Here is a 27,973-nt window from a genome sequence, read left to right as displayed (position 1 = left end):
AAAAATTACCAAATTTTTTTTTTAGTTTATTCCGTTGTGCAAGTTAGTGTTGGTGCAGAGTTTGAGTTGATGACTTGATGTATACATTACATCATGCGTGGCTTTTCTAAGCATTGAGATCAAAATAAAGTTGTTGGTGTGTCTTTGACTCTCACAAGTTTTCGGCTCTCTTGTGTCGTGAGACAAGATATATTTGGTTCTCCTTGTGCCGTGAGACAAGGTTTGTGAGTTGATTCGAGCATGATTTTGCTCCTTTGGATATGAGTGTGGTTTACTCTGAAAAACCAGTAAAAGATTTGAGTGTGGTTTACTCTGAAAGACCAAAAGATTTGAGTGTGGTTTACTCGAAAAGACCAAAAGATTTGAGTGTGGTTTACTCTAAAAAAACCAATATTTGATTGGAGCTCAGTTTTGCTCTAGAAAAACCAAAAATTGTTATATTTACAGGTTCGAAAAGAATGACGTTCCTCTTTGATTGATGACAGATGAGTTCGAAAAGATGAACGTTCTCATCATTGAAGTTTTTTTTTTTTTTTTTGTGAAGGCGACATCACAAGAGTGTGCATCTCGGCTTCTAACAAATTGAAGAATTTCCAATCGCAACGTTCGTATTACTGCCGTTACGATTGCGGGAGGGTGTTAAGATATGAGATATCGGAAAATATTGTGTGATATATTTTCCGTAGATATCATTAAAGGAATAATATATTTAGGTTTATTTTATGTTAAGATATGATTTAGTGAATATATCATTAGGATATATGGTATATCTTATGGGAAGATTGTTTCCTATCTTATGAGCATAGGTTTTGTATAAATACTCAACCTATTGATCAATAATAATCAAGCAATACAAATAGCTATTCTATTCTCTCATAAATAATTAGCCATATGGTTTTGAGGTGGAACCTCCTTGGTCTTGTAAAAGTGGTGGACTTGCACTCTCCCGTGACGGGTGCGGCCCAGACCCGTATTTAACAAAATCTCATGGGTGAGTTTAATTAGGTGTTGCCTGGTGAAGCAAAAGGTGAGAACTTGGACATGAGTGAGAGCTTTGGGATCACTTTGTGCAGGAATACTACAGCTGTATCAAAAGCTTGTATACCAGCTGCAGGAAACTGAAGGCTCTGCACGACTGCACCCCTGTATTTGATACACTGAGTTATTGGCAGCAAATAGATGGGTCACGAACAGCATATCTGTATTTATGCAAATCATTGCTACATGTTTTATGTAATCAGATTCTGATTTCCTTATATCTTTCTGCTTTTCCTAGTTCCTTTACTTTTTCGTTAATTGACTTTGAGTCATATATTCATGTACTAGAGTACTAAAGTGATAAAATGAACTTGGTACCTGACCATGAATTTGTTTTTTGCTAGATTATCCTTGAAATGTGTGCGTGTGTGTGTTTTTTTCCTCAAGCAAAGTATTTCACAGGTTTCAGGAATCCAGGATTAGTCTCAATAAATAAAAATAGAAATTTAAGATTCAATATGATAAGGTTCTGCCACAAAAATATTATCACGATGATGATAAAATCCAGTCATATAGTTTTGTACATTAAGGCCATTATACAAGATATGCTTAAAGAATGAAGCCATACAAGACAAAATATAAATGTAAATTTCCAGTGTTATCCTTCAGGCATACTTATTTAGTATTCTTCGTTTAAACATAAATCTATTTTCAAATAGTTTACTTCATATAGTCAAGACAAAACTATGATTAAAGAAAGCATCTATCCCTTTCTTCTAAAAAGTTATAAAACCATAACCACTGCCACCAACCACCAGTAACACAAATCTATCTTTAAATATTAAAAGACAATATTTTTTTTATAAAATCTACCTTCCTATTTTCAGTCTCCACCAAATAATTGCTAACATGGTCCAAAGTTCACTATCTAATAAATTAACATATCATGATGATATTAAATATTGGTAAGTCAAATAAAAACAGTTCAAGAAATTCTAACAAAGAATTTCCCTTCATTTCCTAAGCACAAACATTCAGTAAAATCAGTGTGCAAAGTTGCAAACAGAAGGATGCTGCCCAGCATAGAACAGTCCTTTACAGTTCTTCCACTCATCCTGTTCTTATTCTTCCTATACAAGTGGCTTCACAAAAAATCTTCTCCCGGAAAAAGCCTACCTCCTTCTCCGCCAAGGCTTCCGATTTTAGGCAACATTCATCAGCTAGGAGCTTTCCCCTACCGCTCTCTCCAATCACTATCGGAAAGATATGGGGAGCTCATGGTAATCAATCTGGGGAAAGCTCCAGTACTTATTGTCTCCTCTGCCAAAGCAGCTCGCGAGATCATGAAAACCCAAGATTCAACATTTTGCAATAGGCCAACATCAAAGGTTGCCAACAGGCTTCTCTATAATGGTAAGGATGTGGCAGCAGCTCAGTATGGAGAGTATTGGAGGCAGATGAAGAGTATATGTGTGCTTCAGCTTTTAAGTAACACAAGGGTGCGATCTTTTCAAAGTATTAGGGAAGAAGAGATGGCACTTCTCATGGAAAAAATTGAGAACTCATCATCTTCAGTTGTGAATTTGAGTGAGATGTTTATGACTATAACAAATGATGTGATATGCAGGGTGGCCTTTGGAAGGAAATATACTGGTAATAAAGGACAAGATATTGACTTCAAGAAGCTCTTGAGGGAGTTTCTAGATTTGCTAGGCTGATTTAGAGTTGGAGATTTTATTCCGTGTTTGGCTTGGACTAATTGGCTTGGTGGGTCGGATGCAATGGTGGAAAGAGTTTCTAAAGAGTTTGATAACTTTCTTGAGCAGGTTGTTAAAGAGCACCAGGATCGTCAAGGAGACAGCAGAAAGGGTGAAGATAGCCAAAATGATGAAATGGCTAAGGACTTTGTAGATGTTTTACTATATGTTCAGAAAGAAAAGACAGCTGGGTTCACCATTGACAGAGATAGCATCAAAGCTCTCATACTGGTAATTACTAATTTGTTGAAAAAATTATCCATTTCACTAAATTCATCTTTTAGGCTTAAATTCTGTTATCTTCCTGTTTTATTTTCCCTGAATCGAGTCCTTAAATAGCAATTCTACACCCTTAAATTCAACGTCAACTACCCTGCCATAGAGAAGGCAGGACTTTAGTCCCAGAAATCCAGGATCCAGATTGATTGAGTGGGCACACGATATGCCAGTGAATTGTGCTGCTTATCAGACTATCAGTAAATTCCTTTTCTACCAAAGAACCAAGGTTTTAGCCATCATTAAGTCCAAGTTCAGTTTTCACATATGAGAGCAATAATAGTATCACATCCTGCCAAAAGAAATTAAGAGTATATTGGTGGCAATATCCCATCTAAACTTCTTTTGAAGACTGAGCTTTAGACAAGGTTGCTACTAAGGACCAAATAAGCCTCAAACAGACACATAATTGACCTTTCGCTGGTAAACACATACAGGAAAAACAATATAATCCCCCTCCCTTCCCTTAACCCCCACCAAAATAAAAGAATAAGAAGAATAAATTATCCTAGAAGGATGACAAGAGCAATATACGCACTTACATACATGTCTATAACACCTTTTTAGCCTAAATTACACAGAAAAAACATAATATTTCATCATATGGCACAATACACCAGTTATGAGTATTCTGTGAATTCTTTTAATGTGAAGTTATTGTCTGATACAGGATATGTTTTCTGGTGGAACTGATACAACACACACAGTCCTAGAATGGGCAATAGCAGAGTTATTAAGGCATCCCTTAGTAATGAGTAAACTGCAAAGAGAAGTCAGAGGAATTACCGGAGAAAAATCATATGTTAATGAAGATGATTTGGATCAGATGAAATACTTAAAAGCAGTGATCAAGGAGACCCTTCGTCTACATCCTCCGATTCCTTTGCTGGCTCCAAGAAAATCAATGCACGACACCAAGATTAACGGGTATGATATTCCAGCAGGTATCACAGTTATAACTAATGCATGGGCTATCCACAGAGATCCTGCTTCTTGGGATGAACCTGAAAGGTTCAATCCAGAGAGGTTCATAAATTCTACAACAGATTTTAAAGGGCAAGACTTCGAATTGATTCCATTTGGATCAGGAAGAAGGATCTGCCCAGGAATTACATTTTCCATGGCTAATAATGAACTTGTATTAGCAAACCTCATGTATAAGTTCAACTGGATGCTACCCGGAGGAGCAGATGGTGAGACTTTAGATATGAGTGAATGCATTGGCCTAACCGCCCATAGGAAGCTCCCTCTATTTGCTACTGCAATACCTGTGATTGAAGGTAACTGAAGGTCTTATTGGTGCTTTACTTACTGAATAAAACAACAATAACCAGTAACTAGAAGATGCTTTATGGCTCATGCACTTCTAACATGATCTTATAAGTTATGCTGTTATTTCATATTTTGCCCTTGTCTTTTCATTACAATGTAATACGAATCAGATAATCCAGAAATATGGTAACTTTAACTAAATTGTCAGGTTTTCACAAGTCAGAGCACTAATGCACATCAAATTCATTTCACTCACTAGCTCACAACAATCAGTGATCAACTATATTCCGAGAAGCTGGTCCCTTAAATTTTATGAAGTAGTTGTCATAGTCATTGAGTCATGTCACATTATATTTTGTATGTTATTTCTAGTTTTTTACAAAATAGAACCATAAACTAATTTTTTTTAACCCAAGCGATAATTTGGACCAGTATTACTCATAAATTTCATGATTGAATCTCTTAGTTATGTTTTTCTTTATTGTTCTATTTTGTAAAAATAACATATGAAATATAACACTCCAAATGACATAATCCTATAGCATAAAAAAAAAAAAAAAACTTATTGTATACTACGTACTCCTTCCGCCCTTTTATTAAAAATATTTTTAATATTTATTACTCACATAATAAAGAGAAAGAGGCTTCCAATTTAGGGACAAAGGGAATTTAATTAGGCTGAGATTATTCAAAGTAGTGGCAATGTGGCATGACATTTCACTTGGATGCAACCCGTTGGACCAAAATCATTTAGTGGGCTAGTCGCTAGGCCCAATGTTACAGCTTATTACTTCATATCCAATTGGTAAAAGGCAACACTTAATTGACCCCCTTCACAGCTGATTTATCCTCTCTATTCCATTTCTCCATTCTTATAAAGTTTTACAGCTACAGTCTAACGGATAAGAGGACTTTAGTTCTAACTTATTATTATGTTTGTCCTTTAGCTTTTTTGAACATTGGATCTCGAGGACTAGAGGTGTCACATTTAGGTAATGTGGTTGGGTTCATTTAGGTCTAGTGTGTATCAAATTTGAGTCATACTAAATTATTATGTCTATAAGAATCGAAATCTAAAACAGATTTAGTCGGTTTTTGATCTCTCTAATTGGATTGGTGAGTATAGTACACTAGTGACCAGCTAAAAAAATGGATGGAGGTGAGTACCATTTCTATTCCCCCCCCCCCCCCCCCCCCAAAAAAAAAATAAAAATAAATAATAAATAAATAAATAAAAAGGATGGTTATGGGCCTGTGGCTAACTAACTAAACAGATATATAAATTAAATTGAACTAAATTGTGTCCTGGACTGTAGTCCCTACTCCCCACAAATCATGAATCATGGGGTTATCTCTTGGTTACCTCTATAGGCATCATATCCACACAATTCTACAGTAAAATTTACAGATGAATTCCAGAATTCTGCAGTTGCTGCAAAATCAACTAAAGTACATCTACTTACAACCTTTAACACTTGTATCGTTCATCCTCTTCCTGTTATTCCTCTACAAATGGCTTCAATTAACAACTATTTCCAGGAAAAACCTGCCTCCATCTCCACCAAAGCTACCAATTCTAGGCAATATACATCAGCTAGGTACTCAACCTCACCGTTCTCTCCGATCGATGTCCGAGAAATATGGAGACCTCATGATGATTCAACTAGGCAGTGTTCCTACCATCGTCATCTCCTCAGCAAGAGCAGCCCGCGAGATCATGGTAACCCATGATATTGTTTTTGCTAACAGACCAATGTCTAAGAAAGGAGAAAGGCTCCTATATAACTACAAGGATCTTGTAGGAGCACCTTATGGAGAATATTGGAGGCAGATGAAGAGTATATGTGTGCTCCATCTCTTGAGTAACAGAAGGGTTCGGTCATTTCGCAGTATCAGAGAAGAAGAAACAGCTCTACTGATTGAGAAAATAAGAAAAGCAGGATCATCACCTGTGAATTTGAGCGAGATGTTTATTGAATTCACGAACGATACGATATGCAGGGTTGCCTTTGGAAGGAAGTACATTGGAACAGAAGATGGTATCAACTTTAATAAGGTCATGAAAGAGTTTAACAGGTTGCTAGCTGAATTTAATGTTGGAGATATGATTCCCTGGCTTGCTTGGATTGATAAACTTAATGGATGGGATGCAAAAGTTGATAAAATTGCCAAAGAATTTGATCGATTTCTTGAAAAAGTAGTTCAAGAACACCAGAATCGTTTAGATGATTGCAGGAAAAATGAAGAGGGTGACAGTGATGAAAAAGTGAAGGACATTGTCGATGTTTTGCTTGATGTTCAGAAGGATCAAACACCTCACTTTCCCATAGACCGAGATAGTATAAAAGCTCTCATATTGGTAAGTGTTTACTCAATTGTTCGAAAATTATTAACTGCTAAAATTCATTTTCATTATTTCTTATGCATTTTTCTGTAACGTCTATATAAAACAGAACTGTAGAAATTGTAATGTACATGTTATAGGTATGTCACTACTTCAACTCACTAGTATAGTCACTCCAACAGCAAAATTTGCCTAATGTAACATACTCCGTTCTCAGCATCATTGAATTCCTTAGCTATTTTTAGGGAGCCAAGTATTAGATAAGCATAGTGTGGTCTGTTGAACCTATTCATATATTCTATTCATAAATCTTCGATATCTTGCAACTAAGGAATATCTTTTGAATTGTGCCTATCACTCACTCTTGGTTGAGGCTTGACAAGATTGGGTTTAAGGTGTAGACATAACAGCAAAAGACACCTAATAGTCACCTATGAGTCTATGACAAAAGCTAAACCTACAGGACAAACAGAATCAGATTACAAGTAACAAGTTGGACTCTACCAACAGTCAAGTGAATATTCTATTTGTTTTAATTATTCTAAACCAAGATTGTGACTGTTGAAGTGTACACTGACTGTGAAGATAGTGCATAACTCAATAATAATATAGGACAATTGTAGAGAATAGAGTGATAAACAAACAAAGATTATCTTTATTACCCTTTTATTCTTTCTTTAGTACTTTACCACGTTACCTAACTGTATAAAGTAATTGTCTAACAGGATATGTTTTCCGCTGGAACTGATACAACTTCCACCCTATTAGAATGGACAATGACAGAACTATTGAGGCATCCTAGAATTATGATAAAACTGCAAGAAGAGGTGAAGGCAATTACCGGAGAAATAGTAGATGTAAAAGAAGACGACTTGGAGCATATGAAGTACCTGAAAGCAGTGGTCAAGGAGACTTTAAGGCTACATCTTCCAGTTCCTTTGTTAATACCCCGACAATCAACCCAAGATACCAAAATATTTGGCTACAACATTCCTGCAAGGACAGGAGTTATAATAAACGGTTGGGCAATCCACAGAGACCCTGCTTCTTGGGATGAGCCTGAGAAGTTCAATCCAGAAAGGTTCTTGAATTCCTCAATGGATTTCAGAGGCCATGACCTCCAGTTCATTCCATTCGGAGCTGGCAGAAGGATGTGCCCTGGAATATCATTTGCCATGGCAAGCAGTCAGCTTTTATTGGCAAATCTCATGCGTAAGTTTGATTGGATGTTGCCTGGTGAAGCAGATGTTGAAACCTTGGACATGACTGAGAGCTTTGGGATCAATATGCACAAAAATACTTCACTTCTTGCAGTAGCAAAATCTTATATTGCATCTGCAGGAAACTGAAGGCTCCGCACCCTTGCATATGATTACCCTGAGTTGTTGGCAGCAAATAGATGGGCAATAAACAATAAAAACTTGTATATAATCAAGGAAGAGATCTTACGATTCCGGCATGTTCTATGTTGTCAGATTTTCATACTCCTAATCCTTGCTCTTGCTTTTCCTTGTCGCTCTGATTCCCTATTTTAAAATAATAATCCATGTTTGACTTCGCTAACTAAATCCCATAAAATGACATTAATTCATCAAACACGTGTATAAAATACTAATATGAAATTAGTGCCTTACAACGAATGTATGCTATGTATCCTTGCAAGATTACCCTAGATTTTTTTTCCCCCCAGGTAAAGCATTTTGTAACTTTCATCAGGAATTCAGATCAGTAAAATTAAGCTAAAAAAAATATGATTAAATTTGGTAAGAATTGACTGCAAGAATTAGTATCCAACTATCCGTGGTGTCAAATGTTTTTTATTGTCAGGATGATGCAAACCAAATAAGTATGTTCCAATTTATGATTAATTATGGAACTAATTTTCAGCTTCAAGCTTTGCAAAAGCAGAGCATAATGATAACAAGAAGTGCTTAAAGATTGAGAGCATTAGAGTTCCAAAATTCTCCTTCTTTGATCGACGTCAATCCTAAATGGCATTTATTTTATACTTAATGTTTTTCCATATAGTACTGTTTCATATAACTGCTCTATAAAGTCAGAACTTCAGATTATTTTCAGAACTAATTAAAAAAAATTCACTTTTTTTATGCTTAAGCAAAAACATAACCACGGCTATGTTATAGACCCACATGTGCAATCAGCCCAGTCAGCTAGGATGGCCCAAACACCAATTCGGGTCTATCAAAGGAGGCCCAAGCTGAGTGGACTTCACTTCAATTCCAACGGTAAAGAAAGGGGAGCAAATAAAGTCAACAACAAAGCTGAAACAGGAAGGAGACATGAAGAACAGAGCATTTGGGTGGCAAAGCCGAATCGGGAAATAAGACAAGGAGCTCTAGCTATGGAAGAGGGACACTTTTGTGTTATGTCTATTTTGCTTTCTACTAGATGAAAATCTTAATTAATATTAGGGCTTGTAATTGAGAGAAGAGCTGGAGTATTTAAACTAGTTTGTAATAGAGTAGCAACCATCCAGAAAATTGTGAGAAAACACTTGAGAGTAGTAGCCTCAAGCTACCAATGAGATTTATGGCCTCAAGCCATTGACTATCTTTTGTAACAGCTAATTCCTCAAATTAATCAATCAAGAATATAAGCCTTCCTCTAAATTGTGTCACTGAGATTACATATAATTGTGTGCGAAAAATAAGTCCTTGACAGGCTACTAACTCCTAGTAACTAAATTCTTTCTCTAAATAGTAAAAGATTAGCATTGAATTGTACACCCTCCTATCTCCGGTCAATAATCTTTACCCACACATTCGTACAAAAGATTAGTAAACAAATTGCTGCCATAGTCCCATAAGCACTCAAAAATTTGTGCACAGTGACGTTAATTAACATATTAAGCAGACTTTTATTTGGTCAGTCAAATGAATACACTTACAAGAATATTCTAACAAAGAACATATCTTCATTTCCTAAGCACACATTCAGAACGAAAGTAATCACAGTCTGCACACAGAAGGATGCAGCCCAGCATAGAACAGTTGAAGATAATCTTGCTGCAGTCCTTCACATTTTCTCCACTTATTTTGTTCTTATTCTTCCTAAAATGGCTTCACTCAAAATCTTCTCCTGGAAAAAGCCTTCCACCTTCTCCGCCAAGGCTTCCGATTTTAGGCAACCTTCATCAGCTAGGAGCTTACCCCTACCGCTCTCTCCAATCACTGTCTGAAAGATATGGGGAGCTCATGCTAATTAATCTAGGGAAGGCACCAGTCCTTATCATCTCCTCTGCCAAAGCAGCTCGCGAGATTATGAAAATCCAAGATTCAACATTTTGCACTAGGCCACCTTTAAAAACAATTAACAAGCTTCTCTACAATGGTAAGGACGTGGCAGCAGCTCAGTATGGTGAGTATTGGAGGCAGATGAAGAGTATATGTGTGCTTCAGCTCTTAAGTAACACAAGGGTGCGGTCTTTTCAAAGTGTTAGGGAAGAGGAGGTTACTCTTCTAATGGAAAAGATTGAGAACTCGTCATCTTCAGTTGTGAATTTGAGCGAGATGTTTATGACTTTAACAAATGATGTGATATGCAGGGTGGCCTTTGGAAGGAAATACAGTGGTAATGAAGGACATGGTATTAACTTTAAGAGGCTCTTGAAGGAGTTTCTAGAGTTGCTAGGCCGTTTTAGGGTTGGGGATTTTATTCCGTGTTTGGCTTGGACTAATTGGCTTGATGGGTCAGATGCAAAGGTGGACAAAGTTTTTAAAGAATTCGACAACTTTCTTGAGCAGGTTGTTAAAGAGCACCAGGATGGTCAAGATGACAGCAGAAAGGGTGAAGAGAGCAAAAATGATGAAATCGCTAAGAACTTTGTAGATGTTTTACTTGAAGTTCAGAAAGAAAAGACAGCTGGGTTCGCCATTGACAGAGACAGCATCAAAGCTCTTATACTGGTAACAATCTCGTTTTAATCAATCCATTTTGCTATTTTCATCTTTAAGGCTTAAACTCTTTCATCTTCTTGTTCTGTTTTCCTTGTATCATGTCCCTAACTCGAAAATTCTACTCCCTTTATTCTTCACCAAGGCAGGATATATAGCAATGTTCTAGTTCCAGGATCCCTAAATACCAAGTAGGCACATGATATGCTAGTAGTTTGTAGTGAATCAATCCGTAGTTTCCTTTTCTAGTTTTCTACAAGTACTAAGATTTTATAACAGTCAACATTGCTCCTAGTTCAGTTTTCACAAATAAGAATAACCATAATGCTTCCAATGGAAATTGATAGGATATTGGTAGCAATATCCTGTCAAAGGTGTTTTTTTTAAAGGCTGAGCTTATGAGGTACACAAAATCTACAAGGTAGCAATTAACAACTACACATGACTAAAAACGAAACCAATTCTTTGACCTTTTGCCAGTATACACATACAGGCAGAACTAAATTATTTTGTAACCCCCCCCCCCCCCCAAAAAAAAAAAAAAAAAAAAAAAACTTCTGCCAATATAAAAATCTGAAAGAACAATACTAACTACCATTACAGTATGATGCAGTGTCCTTGATGGATAACAAGTGCTCAAAATACATACATACATGATACATGTTTATAACACCTTTTAAATCAAATTTGATTATAGATGTAGACAATATGCATTGAGTGTTGAGCTTAATACACAAGAACATCCATAATATTTCAGATTTTGGCACAATATTTCAATTATGAGTCTTTTGTGAATTCAGTTAATGTGAATATTGACTGATGCAGGATATATTTTCTGGTGGGACTGATACAACATACACAGTCCTAGAATGGGCAATGACAGAGCTATTAAGGCATCCCTTAAAAATGAGTAAACTACAAAGAGAAGTCAGAGAAATTACCGGAGAGAAATTATATGTGAATGAAGATGACTTGGAGCAGATGAAGTACTTGAAAGCAGTGATCAAGGAGACCCTTCGGCTACATCCTCCAATTCCCTTGCTGGTTCCAAGACAATCAATACAAGACACCAAGATTAACGGTTATGATATTCCAGCAGGTACCATAGTTATAACCAATGCTTGGGCAATCCACAGAGATCCCGCTTCTTGGGATGAACCTGAAAAGTTCAATCCTGAGCGGTTCATAAATTCTCCTACAGACTTCAAAGGGCAGGACTTCGAATTGATTCCATTCGGATCAGGAAGAAGGATCTGCCCAGGAATTACATTTGCTATTGCTAATAATGAGCTTGTATTAGCAAACCTCATGCACAAGTTCGACTGGATGCTGCCTGGTGGAGCAGACGGTGAGACTTTAGATATGACTGAATGCATTGGCCTAACCGCCCATCGGGAAATTCCTCTACTTGCAACAGCAACACCCGCGATTGCAGGCAACTGAAGGTCTTATTGATGCTTTACTTGAAAAAATAAAACAGCAATAACTAGCAACTCCAAAATACTTCATGGGTTATGCACTACTATCATTATCCTATGCTTTATTTTTGCACCTCTTTCGTCTTCTTTTCATTGCAATGAATAATACAAATAAAAAAACCCATCAATATATTAAGTAATAAGTTCAGCTATGTTGTCACAATTTCACAAACCAAAGTCATAGCACAATGCACATAAAATTCATTGACACTCACTGGCTCACATAAGTCAGTGTGATCAACAACGTTTCGAGAAACCGATCCGATAAGAGGTAATCAGATAATACAAATGTGAGTATGTACAAATATATATCTGCCTTCATTTAGTGCATCTAGTTACTCACACAGAATACGTAAGAACTAAATTCAATTAGAAGAGTATTCCTTCAGAAACCAAACGAACTTCACTGAGGCATTTTATCAAACAGTTGGTATGCACAAAAACTGAAAAACAAACCTCGTAATACCATGAATCTTCCAGGGTGCGCGCAATTGAGCACAAAGAAGATAGAGAATGCACAGAATTGTAGGTAAGCAAACTTCATCCAACTAACCCCCATTGACAGCAAATTGTCATGAAATCACCACGTAAGTATTATGCAAAATTCAGTTCAATTTTGCTGTTTGAATCTTTCTAGACCAACTACACCATTTTTCATCACTTACCTATTTTTCATGTTGTAAACAATGGTTATTTTCTTTAGTGCAATTTTATTTATTTATTTTTTTTACCTACTACTACTTTTCAAATTTTCATATCCTAATACAAAGTCTCGTTTCTTTTTGGGTAAATCAAAATACACATATTTTGATTTACCCAAAAAGAAACGAGACTTTGTATTAGGATATGAAAATTTGAAAAGTAGTAATAGGTAAAAAAAATAATAAAATAAAAAAATAATACTGCTCTTTTTAAGTTTAGTGAGTATAGAGTTTGGCTTGAAGATACTCTTGCTGAGATACAGGGTGCTATTTGTAATGATACTGATCTTTTGATAGTTTAATAATATTGCTAAGCTGATGTTTTGTAAAAAAAAAATCAAAATATAATGTCTTTTTTCTACATGTATTTTTTTTTAACATTATTACCAGGGGCGAAGCCAAGGGGGGTTGGCGGGGGCCTTGGCCTCCCACTTGGCTCAAAATATTAATTAAATTTGCTTTTAATTGTCATTAATTTTGGTGTGGAGGAGCTAGTTTTTTCCATGTGATAGTATGCAAGATGTCAAGGGATCAAGTCTTGTAGCTAACACAATTTGTGTTTTTTTTTTTTTTGTAAAGTAAATGTAATCAATTCAATAGTTGCAAAATTATACAAAGTAGGTATAATTTTGGCCCCCTTAGTCAGAAATTCTGGCTCCGCCACTGATTATTACCTTCTTTTTTATGAGTTATCATTTTTTTTCCTTTACTCTTATTTGTACTTTTAACAATAAACTAGTTTGAGGCCCGGGCGATGCCCCGGGTCATTTTTTTTAATAAAAAACTATAGTAAATTGTTTTAAAAAATAAATTTAATAAATTAAAGGGAAATCTATTGATGGTTTTATAATTTTATAAAAAATTATTTTTATTATAAATTTTATTGAACATTAACAAAACTCATTATGAAATATGCAGTAACCTAACTTTTATACTTCATATTAGTTTGTTTTATCTGGTAAATGAATTTTTATCTACCATTATAAATTTCTTCAAAGTATAGATGAGCAAACGAAAGAATGATGATTAAAAAATTAGGATTTATGAACATTAATTTTTTGTGAGTAAAAATTGATGATTAGTTTTAAAAATTGTGTGCGAGGGGCTGGGTGCGAGTGCTGGTGCCATTGTTCGTGATTCAGGAGGTGCTCCTTTGCTTGCTGCTGCCTGGAAAACGGAGGAGAGGTTGGTGCCCTGCATTGCTGAAGCCAAAGCAATTTTATTGGGGCTTCGGGCTATTATAGAGGCTGGGTATTCTCGGGTCGAGGTGGAGGGTGATTGTTTAGCTAGCTGCTATCAACACAATTGTAACTCGTGAAAGAGGGAGAAGTTGTCTCCATATGATTTTAGATGATATTCATCATGTGTGCTCGTTCTTAAGTAGTGTGTCTTGGAAGTTCGTTCGTAGGGAAGGTAATAAAGTCGCTCATGGTTTAGCTCATTGCTTGCCTTGGGAGGTCGGTAGTAGAGTTTGGATGACGGATTTCCCGTCTTGTATTGTTTCTCTTTTGAACAATGATCTCCCTATGAATGAAAGCTAGTCGCTCCTTTGGAGCTTCTTCTCAAAAAAAAAAAAAAAAAAAAAATATATATGACATGAATCACATGACCCCACATCATTTATCAATTCATGACGACACGTGGCAAATATGATGACACGTGGCATGATTACAATTCTTGCCTTGAGTTTTAATATATATATATAGATTCCCGTAAAAAAAAACATCAAATTTCCAACCTATTCTCTCTATCTCTTCGGTTATTCCCAATTACTTATTTTTTCTATCTCTCTTTAACCCCACAAGCACATATGTACATTAAATTATTAATTTTAGAATTTACAACATTCTTAATTTCCGCATAAAAACCAAAAAGATTTTATATTAGGGAACGGAGGGAGTAATAAATTTGGGATCACTAGTAAATTAATTTTGTATTTTACTCCCCCGTTCCCAACACTTCGACCCCCTTTTGTCCTAATTTTAATCCTAAAATGATCAACTCATTTGCATTAAAATACCCACCAATTTACAACAACATTTGTGCAAAATTAGTTTCTCCATATAATTTTTTTTAATGTATTTTTTAATATTTTATCACTCTATTTTTTAACAAACCCGTATAAATTTATCTTTCCAATATATTTTTATTTCTTTTCATTTAACTTTCTTAATAACCGCGAAATCAAGTTTTAGGGACGGAGGGAATATTACTTTTGGAATAACTCGATTTTCATGTCCCCTTATAAATAAACAAGCCTGAAAACACACAAATAAAAGACGAACAAAGAATAAGAACGCAGCACAGCAGCAGTCCGACGAAGCCCGAGTTTCTGAGCGGTCTGTATACATATTCTATACCACATGCTTTTGAAGTTAGTTGTTGTTTCACAATCTAGGGTTTATCTTTGATCTAATTTTATTTAATTATAATAAGTTTAGGGTTGAAAATTTCAATTATTGATTCTAATTACTACTCCATATAATTATAACCAGTGATGTTGCTAGAAAACAAATTTATGAGCTTAATTTGATAATTGAATCTAATATCCCTAAAATTACGTGATTTTTTTAGCCTTATATGATAATTGAATCAAATTTGGTATTTTTACATGCTATTAAAAATATTAAAACCCTAGATGTTATTCATACAGGTATGGAGGAGATTGAGATAAGTGATTTGGATTATGTAGAGAGGGGCTCCTCTACTTATGAAGCGTGGGGTGATAATGAGCCTAACTCTGGTCTAACAACAACACCATTACTTGAGGTATTCTCCGTTAGCGTCCGGCCATTCGATTCCGAATCCGATTCATTTGGATGTCAAGTCTATGGCACCATTAAGGTCACTAATGGGTTAGGTCATGCTTTTGATGTCTACAACCGCGATCGCGACAACCCCGAGTTAATCGACCTTGATACACACAACTAATTCTTGACCTTAACCGGACCGAAAGATGGGCGTGTCATTCTTAAGAAACAAAACCCAAGACGATGTTGTGATTGCTCAAGGGAAATTGAATTTAGATTACAAGAATAGCTTCTACACAGAACACGGGGCGGAGAATGTTGGTTTTGTGACATTGCATTATGCCACTTTCCCTTATGCTGTGGTAGCTACTGTGGAGGTGGTGTTCTTCAGCAAATATGATGGTTATGATACGATAGACTATAATCGTGATGATTATTATGGTGATTATGCTGTTTATGATACTTCTGCATATAGGAATGGCATGGATGAATCTGCTGATGTTTATGGGACTGTTGCTGCACATACCAGTTTTCCTGGCAGTGGCTCAAATGATGGAGATAATTCGAGTATACTTCTAAATTTGTCGCGTGATCAATGTGTACCGGTCAAGTCTAGGAGTTTTATTGAGCTATCAAGATCCGTGGTGGCTGTGCCAGTTCACTCGAAGAGTTGCCCCCTCAATATTCTTGTAAATTTCGCATACAGCAGTTATGGAAGCAAACTAGCTGAGGGGGTTTTACAATTTTCTGCTCATGAAAGTGGAGTGGATAAGAAGGATGTAGTAGGAGAAAATGGGCGTATACGAGTACGAGTCAATTGGGGTGATGCATATCAGCAACGTTACAGAGGAAGTGATCTGAAACCAATCACTGAGACAGAAGCAGAAGAGCTAATCAAAAAGACAGAAAACAAGGTAATTTTTCTTTTGGAGTGCTGTTGAGTTAATCATCTTTACATGATTTTTTCTGTTAAACTACTAAATCAAGTAGCCATTTTAATTCAAATAGTCGTTTTACCATAAAATATTTCATTTTTGCCTTGATGATCATAATTAACTTGTATTTTTTTTTTGGCCTTGTTTTTTCTGTGGATACCCCAGTTTCTCATGGTGAAAAAAAAAAATAAAATAAAATTTGTTTCTCACATGGCATTTTCGTAATAAACCAACAATTTTATTCAACTGTGGAGCCCACAATAATGAAAAAATTATTGATTTATTTACGAAAATGCCCCATGAGAAACAAATTGCGTTTCTCACCGTGAGAGACAGAATTTCCCGTTTTTTCTAGGAAAATTTGATTATATTAATAGTTATAAAAATAAGAATATTATCATACAAATTTCATTAGATATTTATATTAATGTAATTTTATTTTAAAATCGTATAAAATCAATAACCAAATCATATAGCGATATTATCAGCTCTACATTGATTTGCTTGTCTTATAGTATAATATATTAAGTATAATATATTGATGATTGATTATTATACGTGATGTTTGGTTTATTTTTGTGACATGAGTTTTGATGTCTGTGTATCTCTTACAGTTACCACAAAGTCCAACTAGTTCCTGGCTTGCAAGACCAATTCATATTTTGGAGGTGTTTTCATTTGGTATAGGTAGAAATGATTTGCAGCCTCCCTTTAAAATCTGTGGCACTATCAGACTTCCTTTTTATCCTCTTTTTCACAAAGATGAGAGCTCCCCTCAGATCTGTAATGACAATAAACTTGAGGTCAGATATTGTGATGACCAAGCAATGTGGGCGTTTGATGATTTTGGCTTTTATGTTGACATAAGAGATGTTGAGACTGATTTTCGCGTTAAAGGACAATGTGCATGGCCATCCCGCTATCTTGAGTCATGGTTTGACAAGCGTGTATGCTCCTTTATTCGAGGGGATCATGGATATGTTGCAGTGCATTTCACTGTTATTTACGAGGGATTACAAGCTCAATTCAACATTTTTCTCAAAAGGATTAATATTAATAATGACACTTTGGACTTGTCATCCAGCAAACTATATGGGAGTATTGTGGCTCAGTATAGCAACCATGATTACTCAAACGTTTACGATGAGAAATATTATCAGAGTGTTCTCTTTGAAAGCAACACAGATAATCCAGTCAAACTTAATGAAGATGGATTGTTGCCGCTCTCAAAATCTCTAGTTTGTGTTCCAATAAAGTCTTCCCTAATTATCAAAGCAAACTTAACAGTTGATGGTGTTGGTGTTGATGTTTTGCAGGGCATTGTAGAATTTAATGCTGTTGACGGTCCATCTTCTAAGGGGATTTGTGGACACAAGCACTGTGTTAATATATTGGTGAATTGGCCTCCATTTTTCTAGTAACTAGGTCGGGTTCGGTTAGGTAGAGTTGGTTAGATTTATTTAAATTTGAGTCATGCTTATTTATCTGGTTTGGATCAGACTTTTTTTAGTCAAGTCATCAAATTGGTTTTAGTTATTATTATTTATTTATTTGTTTTAGATTAGGAGAATTCCCTTGCTTATTGAGTATGACATTAAACTATAAAAACATACTGGGTGTTAACGTGTAATTATATTTTAAACAACAAAATTAGTATGACGGTACGAGTACTATGATTCTTACCATTATATGTAAAAATGTATAGACCAAAGTAATAACCATTTGTTTAATTATGTGATAGTCTATGAATAATATGGACAATTTAAAGAGTTACGAGCGTATGCATGATCATTTTTTGTGTATTTGTGTTGTGCACAATATTTTGTGCATGCCACCTTATTAGTTTTGTGATATAACCATCAATATTCAATATACAGTACTTGGACCCTTTTTTTTTTTTTTTTAAACGGGCGAATGTACTAAGGAGTTTAATAAGGGGGAAGTGAAAATTGGTAAAAGCTAAAACTCTATATAAGCTAATTGAAAAAAAGTTCATTTAGTGGAATAAGAAATTAATTGGGGTATAAGTATCATTTCACCATAAGAATTGTATAAGCTAATTGAAAAAAGTTCATTTAGCAGAATAAGCTCTTAAAATAAAATTCACATCAAACACCTTGAATTAACTTACTACATATATAATAGTCAATAAGCTAATATTAGTCAAATAAGCTAATTACCAAACACAACCATAGTCCCAAAGAGCTTAATCACAATCATAATCATGATAAAACAAAACATCAAAACACATTAGTGACGCATTCAAATTTGGAATCTGAAAGAATCAAAAACATTGGCGAAAGAGCGGGTATTAGGTAGTGCCGTAGTGGTAATGTTCATGGATATTGACACAATTATTTGACTTAGGCCCTTTAACTGCTTATGATTTATTAAACGCTAATACAACTACACTTGCAAATCCTTAGCACAACAAAGAGAAAAATATCTACTAATCAAATTCAATCCTATGCAAGCAAGTGGGAGTATATAATTTGATAGAGACACTGAACACTTCATGATCGCTACCAACCCGGTTCGAAAGGCGGTTTTAGATACATTCATATAGAGATAGGGACCCTGCAGTAGTGGCTCTATGATCCAATGGATCTTGTAAGAAAAATCAAAAGAGACTAGCAACTCAAGAAAAATGGTGACAGATAATAATAATTTAACTAAGACCAAATCTGAGTCAGACCATTATCCTAGGATTATCACTCTATTATATTGTGCAAATACGTATCTTCAACGCTAACGAATTAAAAATAACAGGTACGGCAAGGAAATGATATGCAACTTGGTTTTCATTAAGAGTACAGTAGATAATTTATAGCAATTTGAAGGAAAAAAAAACGAGGTCACTACAATATGCTGTACTTTTAATTAAAAAGGCGGTGTGTAATGGCACGATGTCAACGCTAATCACATGTAGACTAGCTCTATAAAACATGGGATACAAAGAAAGAAGAAGCAAGCAAATAAATCTTACCAAAAGTGGAACAAGCAATGTCTACCATTGTTGGAAAGTTTGAGGCACATGTTTCAAACCTGTAGTGAAACTATGCATACCATGATACCAATACCATGCAGGACAGCAAGAATATCAGAGTTTAGCAGAAGTTTCATATTCTTCAGCTAACTAAAGTTCTACAATATCCCTACATTTCATTCTTCATCAACCTCAAAATTAAAGTCTTCTCCTCCCTATGCCTTCATATTGCTTTGGCATAATAAAGCGAGTCTGCGAGTGATAGACAACTCCTACTTCAGTCTTCTAGGTACATTGAAGACGAGATCAATCCGTAACATGTTTTGATTTCCAATGAATGTCAGCATGATAAAGGAACAAATGGGCTTGCTATTTTTTCACCCATTATTAATCCTTCTCTTTTTCACATCTTTATTCTTCCTCTATAAATGGCTCGGTTTCAATGCATCCATGAGAAGAAACTTACCCCCATCTCCCCCAAAGCTGCCAATACTGGGGAACCTTCACCAACTCGGCATGTACCCTCACTGTACACTTCAATCCCTGTCTCGGCAATATGGCGAGCTTATGTTGCTTCACCTTGGAAGCAAGCCAACTCTTGTTGTATCATCTGCAAATGCTGCTCGAGAAATCATAAAAATAAATGACATCAAATTCTCTAACAGACCTCAGTCAATAATCAGCAAAAGGCTAATATATAACAGACAAAATGTGGCTGGAGCTCCTTATGGAGAATACTGGAGACAGATGAAAAGTATATGCGTGCTCCAGCTTTTGAGTAACAAAAGAGTTCGATCCTTCCAGAATGTGAGAGCAGAAGAAGTTGCCCTAACAATAGAAAAGATCAAAAAGTCGACATCAGCTGTGAATTTGAGTGAAATATTTATGACATTTACAAATGACGTGATATGCAGGGTGGCCTTCGGGAGAAAATACAGTGGAGAGGAAGATGGTGCCAAGTTCAAGGAATTGTTGAAAGAGTTTGTGAAGCTTCTAGGTACATTTACGGTGAGTAATTTTATACCCTGGCTGGCTTGGATTGATCAACTGAATGGGTTGCACAGTAAGGTGAACAAACTTGCCATAGAGTTCGATGAGTTTCTTGAGGTAATAGTTGAAGAGCATATGGATCGACAAGACAAGGAAAGAAATGGTGCAGCAAGTGAGAAAGAAAGGGTGAAAGATTTTGTGGACGTTCTACTCCAGGTTCAAATGGACAACACAGCTGGTTTTCCTATCAATAAAGACAGCATCAAAGCTCTCATATTGGTATGTCTTCCTTGTCCCTAACTACTGAATCTGTCTACTGAATACTGATATCCAAATTTGCTTCGGTGAGCTTTCAAACAAATATGAAACATTACCTACTCTTGGATTATAGCAACATATCAAATAGCACAACACAATACTTGCATTAATCTAGAAAACAACCAGACAATTTTGGCCATGCACAAACAAACAAATCCTCAAAATTTACTAATTTCATCATCTGCAATTCAGTAAACTAATTTTAATTAACCATGGAAACTTAAACATATACACAGCTCCCTGGTAATAGAGAATTTCGTTTTAATCTTATCGTCCAGGCAGTTCATAGTAGACTTCGTATAGAATTTCTAGATGGAAAGAGTCAACAAAAATGTTTTCAATCCAAAGGTTACACAGCTTTAATAGCTAAGTCAAACCTCACAATAGCCCTAGTTTCTTACCGTGTCTCATATTATGGTTCAATGATCAAGATTCAGCACATAAAATCATGCAGTCCACCAACTTCCACTTAAATATTTTAAATAAAATTTGAAAGCATCAACACTTCCTACAGCTGGAAGGTTTTGACAAACTGTCATATCAAATCCAGAAGATGCCAAGTTAATTGGCTGTACATAACCATCAATCATATGAATAGACATCTTTGGACTTGAGTACTGCATATTTATTCTACTTAATGCAGGACATGTTTGCTGGTGGAACTGATACAACATATACTGTCTTAGAATGGGCAATGACAGAGCTTCTAAGGCATCCTACAGTAATGAAAAGACTGCAAGAAGAAGTGAGAGATATTACCAGGGAACACGCAGATGTATCTGAAAAAGATCTGGGAAAAATGCAGTACTTGAAAACAGTGATCAAGGAGACACTTCGACTACATCCACCAATTCCATTGCTGGTGCCTCGTGAATCAACTCAAGATGTCAAAATTAATGGCTATGACATTGCTGCTGGGACAAGAGTCATAACCAATGCTTGGGCAATTCATCGCGATCCAGCAACATGGGAAGATCCTGAGGAGTTCCATCCAGAAAGGTTCTTGAATTCTTCAATAGATTTCAAAGGGCAAGACTATGAACTAATTCCATTTGGGTCCGGCAGGAGAGGCTGTCCAGGGATCTTATATGCCATTGCCAACATTGAGCTCATTCTAGCAAGTCTCTTAAGTAAGTTCAACTGGGCTTTGCCTAGGGAAGAAAACATTGAGACTTTGAATATGAGACAACGTACTGGACTCACAATCCACAGGGAAGTTCCTCTTTTTGCTGTTGCAACTTCTCATACTTGGCAATCTGAGAAATTAGGATGATAAATTGGTGGAAAAGCAAATAGATTCATTTGACACGGTATAAATAATAATAGAAGACATCTCACATCAGCACATGTCTTGTTATTATTGTTAAATGAAGTAATAAACTAATAACTATAAAAGAATGAGCTATGCTGCCTATAAGCCTATTAGACACCAGTGTGTGATGGGAAGGCTCACTGAAGTCATTTCTGTGTAAAACTAAAGACTAATATTGAACCTTGTGAAGATGTTAAATTTTCAAAAACAAATTAGAAAAGAAAAAAGGAAAAAAAAAAAAAAAAAGGCTGCTAGCACAAGGGAAAAGCAGTCGACTGTTGACTGATAATGATAAGGGACAGACAATCATTTCCCAGCAAACTCTAGGCTGTGAATTAATTGGTGCTGAATACCATTTACCCCCTTAAGTTCACACAGTCTATACATACCCCCTCTTATCATCGAGTCCTTAGCTGATTATGTTAAGTTAGTTATTAGTCCGTTAGTCATCTCGCCTAGTCTATTTTATTTAACAGCATAACCCCCAAATCCAAAGTTTCTCCAAGCTAATTTACTATTGGATTTCATTTAAGGTGTCTAGCAAGCCATTCTCTGGGATTTCAACCTTTACTAGCCCCTATACTTGCTATTTGGTTAAGGTTAAGTAATTGATAAAGGAGCTTGCTAATGACCATACTTCTTGTCACTAAATGATGTTGAAATGCGTTGTTGAAGACAGAGAAAGTTCCTTGGTTTATAATGCAATATAAAGATTAAATATAAACAAACACATAAGTAGTATTATTCAACAGCGACATTTTGTGAAATGCATGAGATGGAATCAAACATAAAATAAGTTACAGACAGAAAATGACCCTGGTGACACAGAAAGACCAAATTTCACAAGTTAGTAATGAGTGAAATGGATGACAACTACAGATGAATTGGTGATAGAGTGATAGACTAAGTACCTCAACCGAACCACTTCAGGAAATACTTGTCACTCTAAAGTTTTAACAAACAGCATTCAAGTGCTCCGTAATATCTTGCCTTTCTAATAACATCAACGTATAATACTTGATTAATTATTTGCTTATCACTTCAGGATACCACCGGTCACTTTAAACTTACAAGTATATATTGTTCCATAGTACTTGCCATTTTTAACGCAATAATACTCTACATGGTTCCTTCATCGGTTCATCCATGTACATCAACCTCAAATTACAAGTATCTAAGAAGAGATGGAGTTACCCAATCAGATCTTCCATCAATTTCTTTCTCCTATTTTTTTTTTTTTTTTTCTCTATCTCACACCACACCAATAATAAGCCTAGTAAAGGAATAGCCTTTAAATACAGGGCACCACCTTAATGCATTATGCAAACCCTACTGACTGAAAATTCCAACAACAGATATAAATCCACTAATGACGGGAGGTTTAAAATGTACAGTCATAACCCTAAATCCCCCATTAGTCGAGGTTGATTGAAAATAGTGCAAAAGGTCCCTAGTAAACAAACTTCCAAAAGGGGTAACAAGGGATGTTGTAACAGTAATACTAATGATGCACAGCAGCCAGACATTTTCAAAACTCCAAAAGGGAGTTTACTGGACAACAATTGAACAGCCATTAGTATGTAGGTCAGAATAAAATAAGGAACATTTTGCTTTTTGCTGATTAGTATGAATGTATGATCAAGTGTTTCCTGAATATTGTTGCAAATACCCACAAGTTCCCTACTTCCCTGAACAATATACTTATGCTTATGCCTGAAGGAATTGCAAATTGGCAGCCTACATCAGGACGACAACAAAACCAAAACCTTATTCCAAATTGGATAGGATTGGCTAATTTTAACACAAAACAAACTATCTCTTGTCAACCCAATTGAACAACCGTATATTCTCTTCCTCCATTTGCTTCTATCCATTGCTACTTGCACTTGCAAACCCAATTTTTCCACATCATTGTTAACTCCCTCCATCTAAACTATCTAGGGTATCTCTCGGCGTCTTGTGAAAATTCCATCACCGCAACCCTCCACCATACATACATGATGCATTTTCAAGCCAATGCCACACATTCCGATACCAACGTAGTCGATTCACCCTTATCTTATTTCCAATATCCTCAACACCTACTTTCCTCCGAATATATACATTCTTAATTCTATCCCTCAAGGTGTTCCTAGACATTCATCTCAACATTTTGCTACACTCATCTTCTTTAAAGAAAAGTGGAAAACAATGATATTAGAGTAGATAGCCAAAGTGTGTTATCAAACACCCAACATCCAAAAGCCAATAATACATCTAAGCGATCCAATTGACGAGACCCAACAATTCCAAATTTAAAAGACGGAGAAACCCCAGTTGTAATTAGGCATCAAAGATACCAAATTATGACAAAATGCACCAAAATAAACAGAATATCAATAAAATTCAACAGTATACAAAATACCCAATAATCAAAATACAATAAAATGCACAGCAATTGAAATCCCATAACAAAAAATTCAGATTTCATTATATATACTAAGATAAGAACAAACCTTGATATTGAGCAAAAATTGGAGCGAGATGAAGAGATAAGTGGGCGCTCAAGAAAAGAAATGAAGATAACTGCAATTTGATTAACACCCTTCAAATGCAACGTTTTTGGTGAATTGTCTGAATTAGCATCCGTTCAATTTAAAGTTGAAGATTATGAAAAACACCAACCTCCCCTAAAATGCTCTTCATTTCCTTCTCTTCTTGTATGTTTTCCTTTTGTTCTTCACTTTGGGTAATTTTTCTTGGGATTGTTTTTGAGTTTTACGTTTTACAGGTTCTTTGAGCTTTTGCTTTGTAAAAGCTGTTGAGTAGTGGAGTTTTACGCTTTTGGTGCGGTTGTTTTGGTATTTCTGCTCTTAGGCTAATGGTTCACATATATGGAATAATTGAACTAAATTGATTGAAGCTGAATTGAACAAAATTGAATTGAACTGAACTTATTAGAGCTGAACTGAACTTATTAGAGCTAAACTGAACTAAACTTATTAGAGCTGAACTGAATTGAGCTAAAATGAATATTTTATGAGAGGGGGAAATTAAGAACTGGACTGAACTAATTGGAGCTGAGGTCAACTGAAATGAAATGAAATTAAGTAAATGTGAACAGATCTTTAATTTCTTTTTGGGGTTGTAAGGTGGGTTTTTTTCACCTTATTTTCATTTAATAAGTTCAATTACATTCAAATAAGTTGAGTTTAAGAAAAAATAAATTTAGATAAATTCAATTCATGAAAAATAAATTTGGAAAAGGGTGGCCTAAGTGTAAATTACAACTAAAAATAAGTTTTAATAAGTTCAGATAAGTCAAAAATAAATGACAATCAAGTGAATAAAGTATAGAACACAACCTTATTATGGAATTATTTTGTCTTTCATTCTTTTCATCTTTGGGATGATTTTAATGGTGGTAGTATTTCGCCTTCATGCTTGTATAAAGACTTAAACCCAAGCCTTTTTACACAAACTCAATATATTACCCACTATTCAAAGCTAATCTAATGTTATTAATTGCGTTAAAATTGTATTCAACAAATAAAATTACAACTTTATCTACATAAATCATTTTTTTAAAAAAATTAATTTTTGGTTGGGCCGATACCACCCAAGTCCCTTAATAATCCACTCCTATAAGGAAACATGAGGAAATTTGTAAAGGAACGGCCCCACCATCAGATTTTGCCTCATGCACCTCTCTAAACAACAAGATTTTGGGGTTTATATTATTGTCCGCACTTCAATCGTCGTTTTGGAGGTGCGCCGAGCAAAAAAAATAATTACATATGGCGCATTAGCAAGCCTAGTTAGGCGCTGACACACGCCCTTGTCAGAGCTGTGACAAATAATTAAATAGCATTGTTTTTGCAACTGCTAATTTAAAAAAAAAAAAAAAAAAAAAAAAACGCAACGGCTAATTGTTTTAAACCTAATTTTTTTTGTTTTTAATTTTTTTTAGGTCATAATTTTTATTTCTTTATAAATAGACTTCCCTTTTGATATACGTTGGTATACTCCTTAGCCAACAGATGAACTTAATTTGCCAATTCTCATAGCATGTCCTGCTAAATGTGTGTTTTGGGTTGCAAGACTTCACTCTAAATGACTTATGTGTGGCTCACTGGCTCATCCAAAAAAACCATACAACTTTCATGAGCAACAAAACTTGCATGGTGCCTCCATTTTATTCGATCTAGTCTAATCCACCTAATACTATATCCAGTATAAATTGTGTGTTTGTTCGCCATCTCTTTGAACATTTCTGGAGAAAGAAATTTAAGCCATTATATTCCAGCTAGATAACTTCTTGAAGTTGCAATTCACGTCAACTAATGACATTTCTGCCTAAGGATTGAGTTGTAGTTTTTTTTTTTGGAGCAAATAGTTCATGGGAGGAAGATGGCGGAAACTTAAAATAAGTTTTTCAAATTCTACACCATTTTTCACTTTTTCATGGGTTGTTCTTTTGGGCTTGTCTAGAAAGGGTGTCATTTTAAGCTATGGGTTCATTTTGGGTGGTGGGGTGTGACTGGGGTCACAAGTATTATGGACCGAACTTGCAAGTTCATAAATGACTTTATTAGGTTCAATTCATCTACACCATGAACTAAATACGACTCAATCATTCTATAATTAATTCCATTATCTGAACCTACTTTACTCTGATACTTCTTTATCCTTAAATACCATTAGGTGGTCACTCTTCAAGTCCATCTAGGCAAAAGATAGTAAAAAGACTAAAAACTACATTGATTATTATATTTAATTCTTACTTCTTTAACCCTTTCATCAATGAGCTCAATGTAAATCATGTAGTCAATGTCAACATTATCCTAATAATGTGTACAACCACCAACATACTCCCAATTTTCAAAAGTGGGCCACCAATGTATAATTTGTCTAAACAACACATCAATTTCAACAAATAATCAGATTGCATTTATTCAAAGGTAAAAATCGGGTTTCAAAATTTACGAAAAGTAAAATTTAAAGAATGTCTTATGTTGATCGATTGTAGTATTAGTCTTCATCTTCTTCTTGTTTACCCTGGTGCTCTTCAAGTAGTATTACAGAGTATTAATTTTACTAATGGGGAGAGTGTAATGGGTGTAAAATAATAAAGGGGGCTCCTGCTCCTTTATAATTCTAAAATAATCCTAGGTTTGTCATAATCTTCTCAAAATTGAGACAGGGGAGTGAAGTATCGAGTGAGAAATAGGAAATGGGATGGAAGGTATTATGTTGGGCTCACATGACGTCATAAGGTGATTGAGAGCAAATTAGGTGGGAATTTTTGGTGTTTAAGAAAATAGTAGGTGGTAATTTTCAAAAAAAAAAAAAAAATGTTGGTGATAATTGCTAAAATGGAAGAATAGTAGGTGGTAATTGTCAAAAATTTCTTAATTTTATTTTTTTTTTAGTTTTAACTAATTAATTTTCCTCTTCTGATCTCCTCACAAGTTACAACCTCTCATTCTCACACCATTGCTATCGACTCTAATGCACGGAAACGTGAAATTTTATTGATGTATCGTTTTCGAAACGTTTTGAAACGCGTTTGAAAGTTTCCTGGCTTTGCGAAACGTCTCACACCATTTGAAAGTTTGGAAACCTTGGGGAAACTTAATTGGGGTATAAAAAGCGATTCCCCTTTAAAAAAAAGCAATTAATAAACCTTGGTGGTTTGTATTTTTTTTGTTTTAATTTGAGAAAAAAAGGAAATTATCTTACAAATTATCTTTATTTATTTTTATTTTTTCGTTTCCCCGTTTCTCATAATTTAATAATTTTCGTTTCCCCGATTCATGTTTCCTCGTTTCCATTTCCCGTTTCCGTGCAACCTAGGCTATCAACTCCTCCATCATCATCTCACATTCTCACGCATCAACAACAGCAACAATGTCATCACCTAAATAATCAGCCAAATTATCTCATCGAAGAAATTGAGCGGCTATAAGCCTATTATCAAACA

At 35.3% G+C, this 27,973-nt stretch overlaps 4 protein-coding genes, 1 long non-coding RNA gene and 1 pseudogene across 5 annotated transcripts; 5 read left to right on the top strand and 1 right to left on the bottom strand.

Annotated features, from left to right (window-relative positions):
* Positions 1 to 320: 320 nt before the first annotated feature.
* On the bottom strand, positions 321 to 7,623 carry LOC110715600. Its single transcript, XR_002510329.1, has 4 exons — positions 7,518 to 7,623; positions 4,162 to 4,279; positions 3,798 to 4,015; positions 321 to 1,143 (listed from the first exon to the last, which is right to left on the bottom strand). It is a non-coding gene; the product is annotated as an uncharacterized LOC110715600 (long non-coding RNA).
* Positions 1,766 to 5,473, top strand: LOC110715599 (annotated as a pseudogene).
* LOC110715597 (cytochrome P450 71A3-like) lies at positions 5,475 to 8,142 on the top strand. Its single transcript, XM_021894189.1, has 2 exons — positions 5,475 to 6,642; positions 7,353 to 8,142. Exons 1-2 carry the CDS (start codon positions 5,692 to 5,694, stop codon positions 7,974 to 7,976), a joined length of 1,575 nt encoding a protein of 524 aa, XP_021749881.1. The 5' UTR covers positions 5,475 to 5,691; the 3' UTR covers positions 7,977 to 8,142.
* Positions 8,143 to 8,915: 773 nt separating this feature from the next.
* LOC110715598 (cytochrome P450 71A25-like) lies at positions 8,916 to 12,171 on the top strand. The gene is made up of 2 exons (XM_021894190.1): positions 8,916 to 10,553; positions 11,367 to 12,171. Exons 1-2 carry the CDS (start codon positions 9,618 to 9,620, stop codon positions 11,982 to 11,984), a joined length of 1,554 nt encoding a protein of 517 aa, XP_021749882.1. The 5' UTR covers positions 8,916 to 9,617; the 3' UTR covers positions 11,985 to 12,171.
* A 2,704-nt stretch (positions 12,172 to 14,875) lies between these two features.
* LOC110715429 lies at positions 14,876 to 17,823 on the top strand. The gene is made up of 3 exons (XM_021894012.1): positions 14,876 to 15,059; positions 15,374 to 16,384; positions 17,020 to 17,823. Exons 2-3 carry the CDS (start codon positions 15,677 to 15,679, stop codon positions 17,821 to 17,823), a joined length of 1,512 nt encoding a protein of 503 aa, XP_021749704.1. The 5' UTR covers positions 14,876 to 15,059; positions 15,374 to 15,676.
* A 1,928-nt stretch (positions 17,824 to 19,751) lies between these two features.
* On the top strand, positions 19,752 to 21,972 carry LOC110715428 (cytochrome P450 71A26-like). The gene is made up of 2 exons (XM_021894011.1): positions 19,752 to 20,660; positions 21,343 to 21,972. Exons 1-2 carry the CDS (start codon positions 19,752 to 19,754, stop codon positions 21,970 to 21,972), a joined length of 1,539 nt encoding a protein of 512 aa, XP_021749703.1.
* Positions 21,973 to 27,973: the final 6,001 nt, after the last annotated feature.

Source organism: Chenopodium quinoa, unplaced genomic scaffold, assembly GCF_001683475.1.
Source record: "Chenopodium quinoa cultivar QQ74 unplaced genomic scaffold, ASM168347v1, whole genome shotgun sequence".
NCBI classification, from domain to species: domain Eukaryota; kingdom Viridiplantae; phylum Streptophyta; class Magnoliopsida; order Caryophyllales; family Amaranthaceae; genus Chenopodium; species Chenopodium quinoa.
This window is presented reverse-complemented; position numbering and strand designations above follow the sequence as displayed.

What these genes read in the sequence shown, in the direction of transcription:
- LOC110715597 (XM_021894189.1), top strand. Translation starts at nt 5,692, where the DNA reads ATGAATTCCAGAATTCTGCAGTTGCTGCAAAATCAACTAAAGTACATC. An exon ending in GTATAAAAGCTCTCATATTG is followed by an intron (nt 6,643 to 7,352) that starts GTAAGTGTTTAC and finishes ATTGTCTAACAG; the next exon opens with GATATGTTTTCCGCTGGAAC.
- LOC110715598 (XM_021894190.1), top strand. Translation starts at nt 9,618, where the DNA reads ATGCAGCCCAGCATAGAACAGTTGAAGATAATCTTGCTGCAGTCCTTC. An exon ending in GCATCAAAGCTCTTATACTG is followed by an intron (nt 10,554 to 11,366) that starts GTAACAATCTCG and finishes TGACTGATGCAG; the next exon opens with GATATATTTTCTGGTGGGAC.
- LOC110715429 (XM_021894012.1), top strand. Translation starts at nt 15,677, where the DNA reads ATGGGCGTGTCATTCTTAAGAAACAAAACCCAAGACGATGTTGTGATT. An exon ending in TCAAAAAGACAGAAAACAAG is followed by an intron (nt 16,385 to 17,019) that starts GTAATTTTTCTT and finishes TATCTCTTACAG; the next exon opens with TTACCACAAAGTCCAACTAG.
- LOC110715428 (XM_021894011.1), top strand. Translation starts at nt 19,752, where the DNA reads ATGGGCTTGCTATTTTTTCACCCATTATTAATCCTTCTCTTTTTCACA. An exon ending in GCATCAAAGCTCTCATATTG is followed by an intron (nt 20,661 to 21,342) that starts GTATGTCTTCCT and finishes TACTTAATGCAG; the next exon opens with GACATGTTTGCTGGTGGAAC.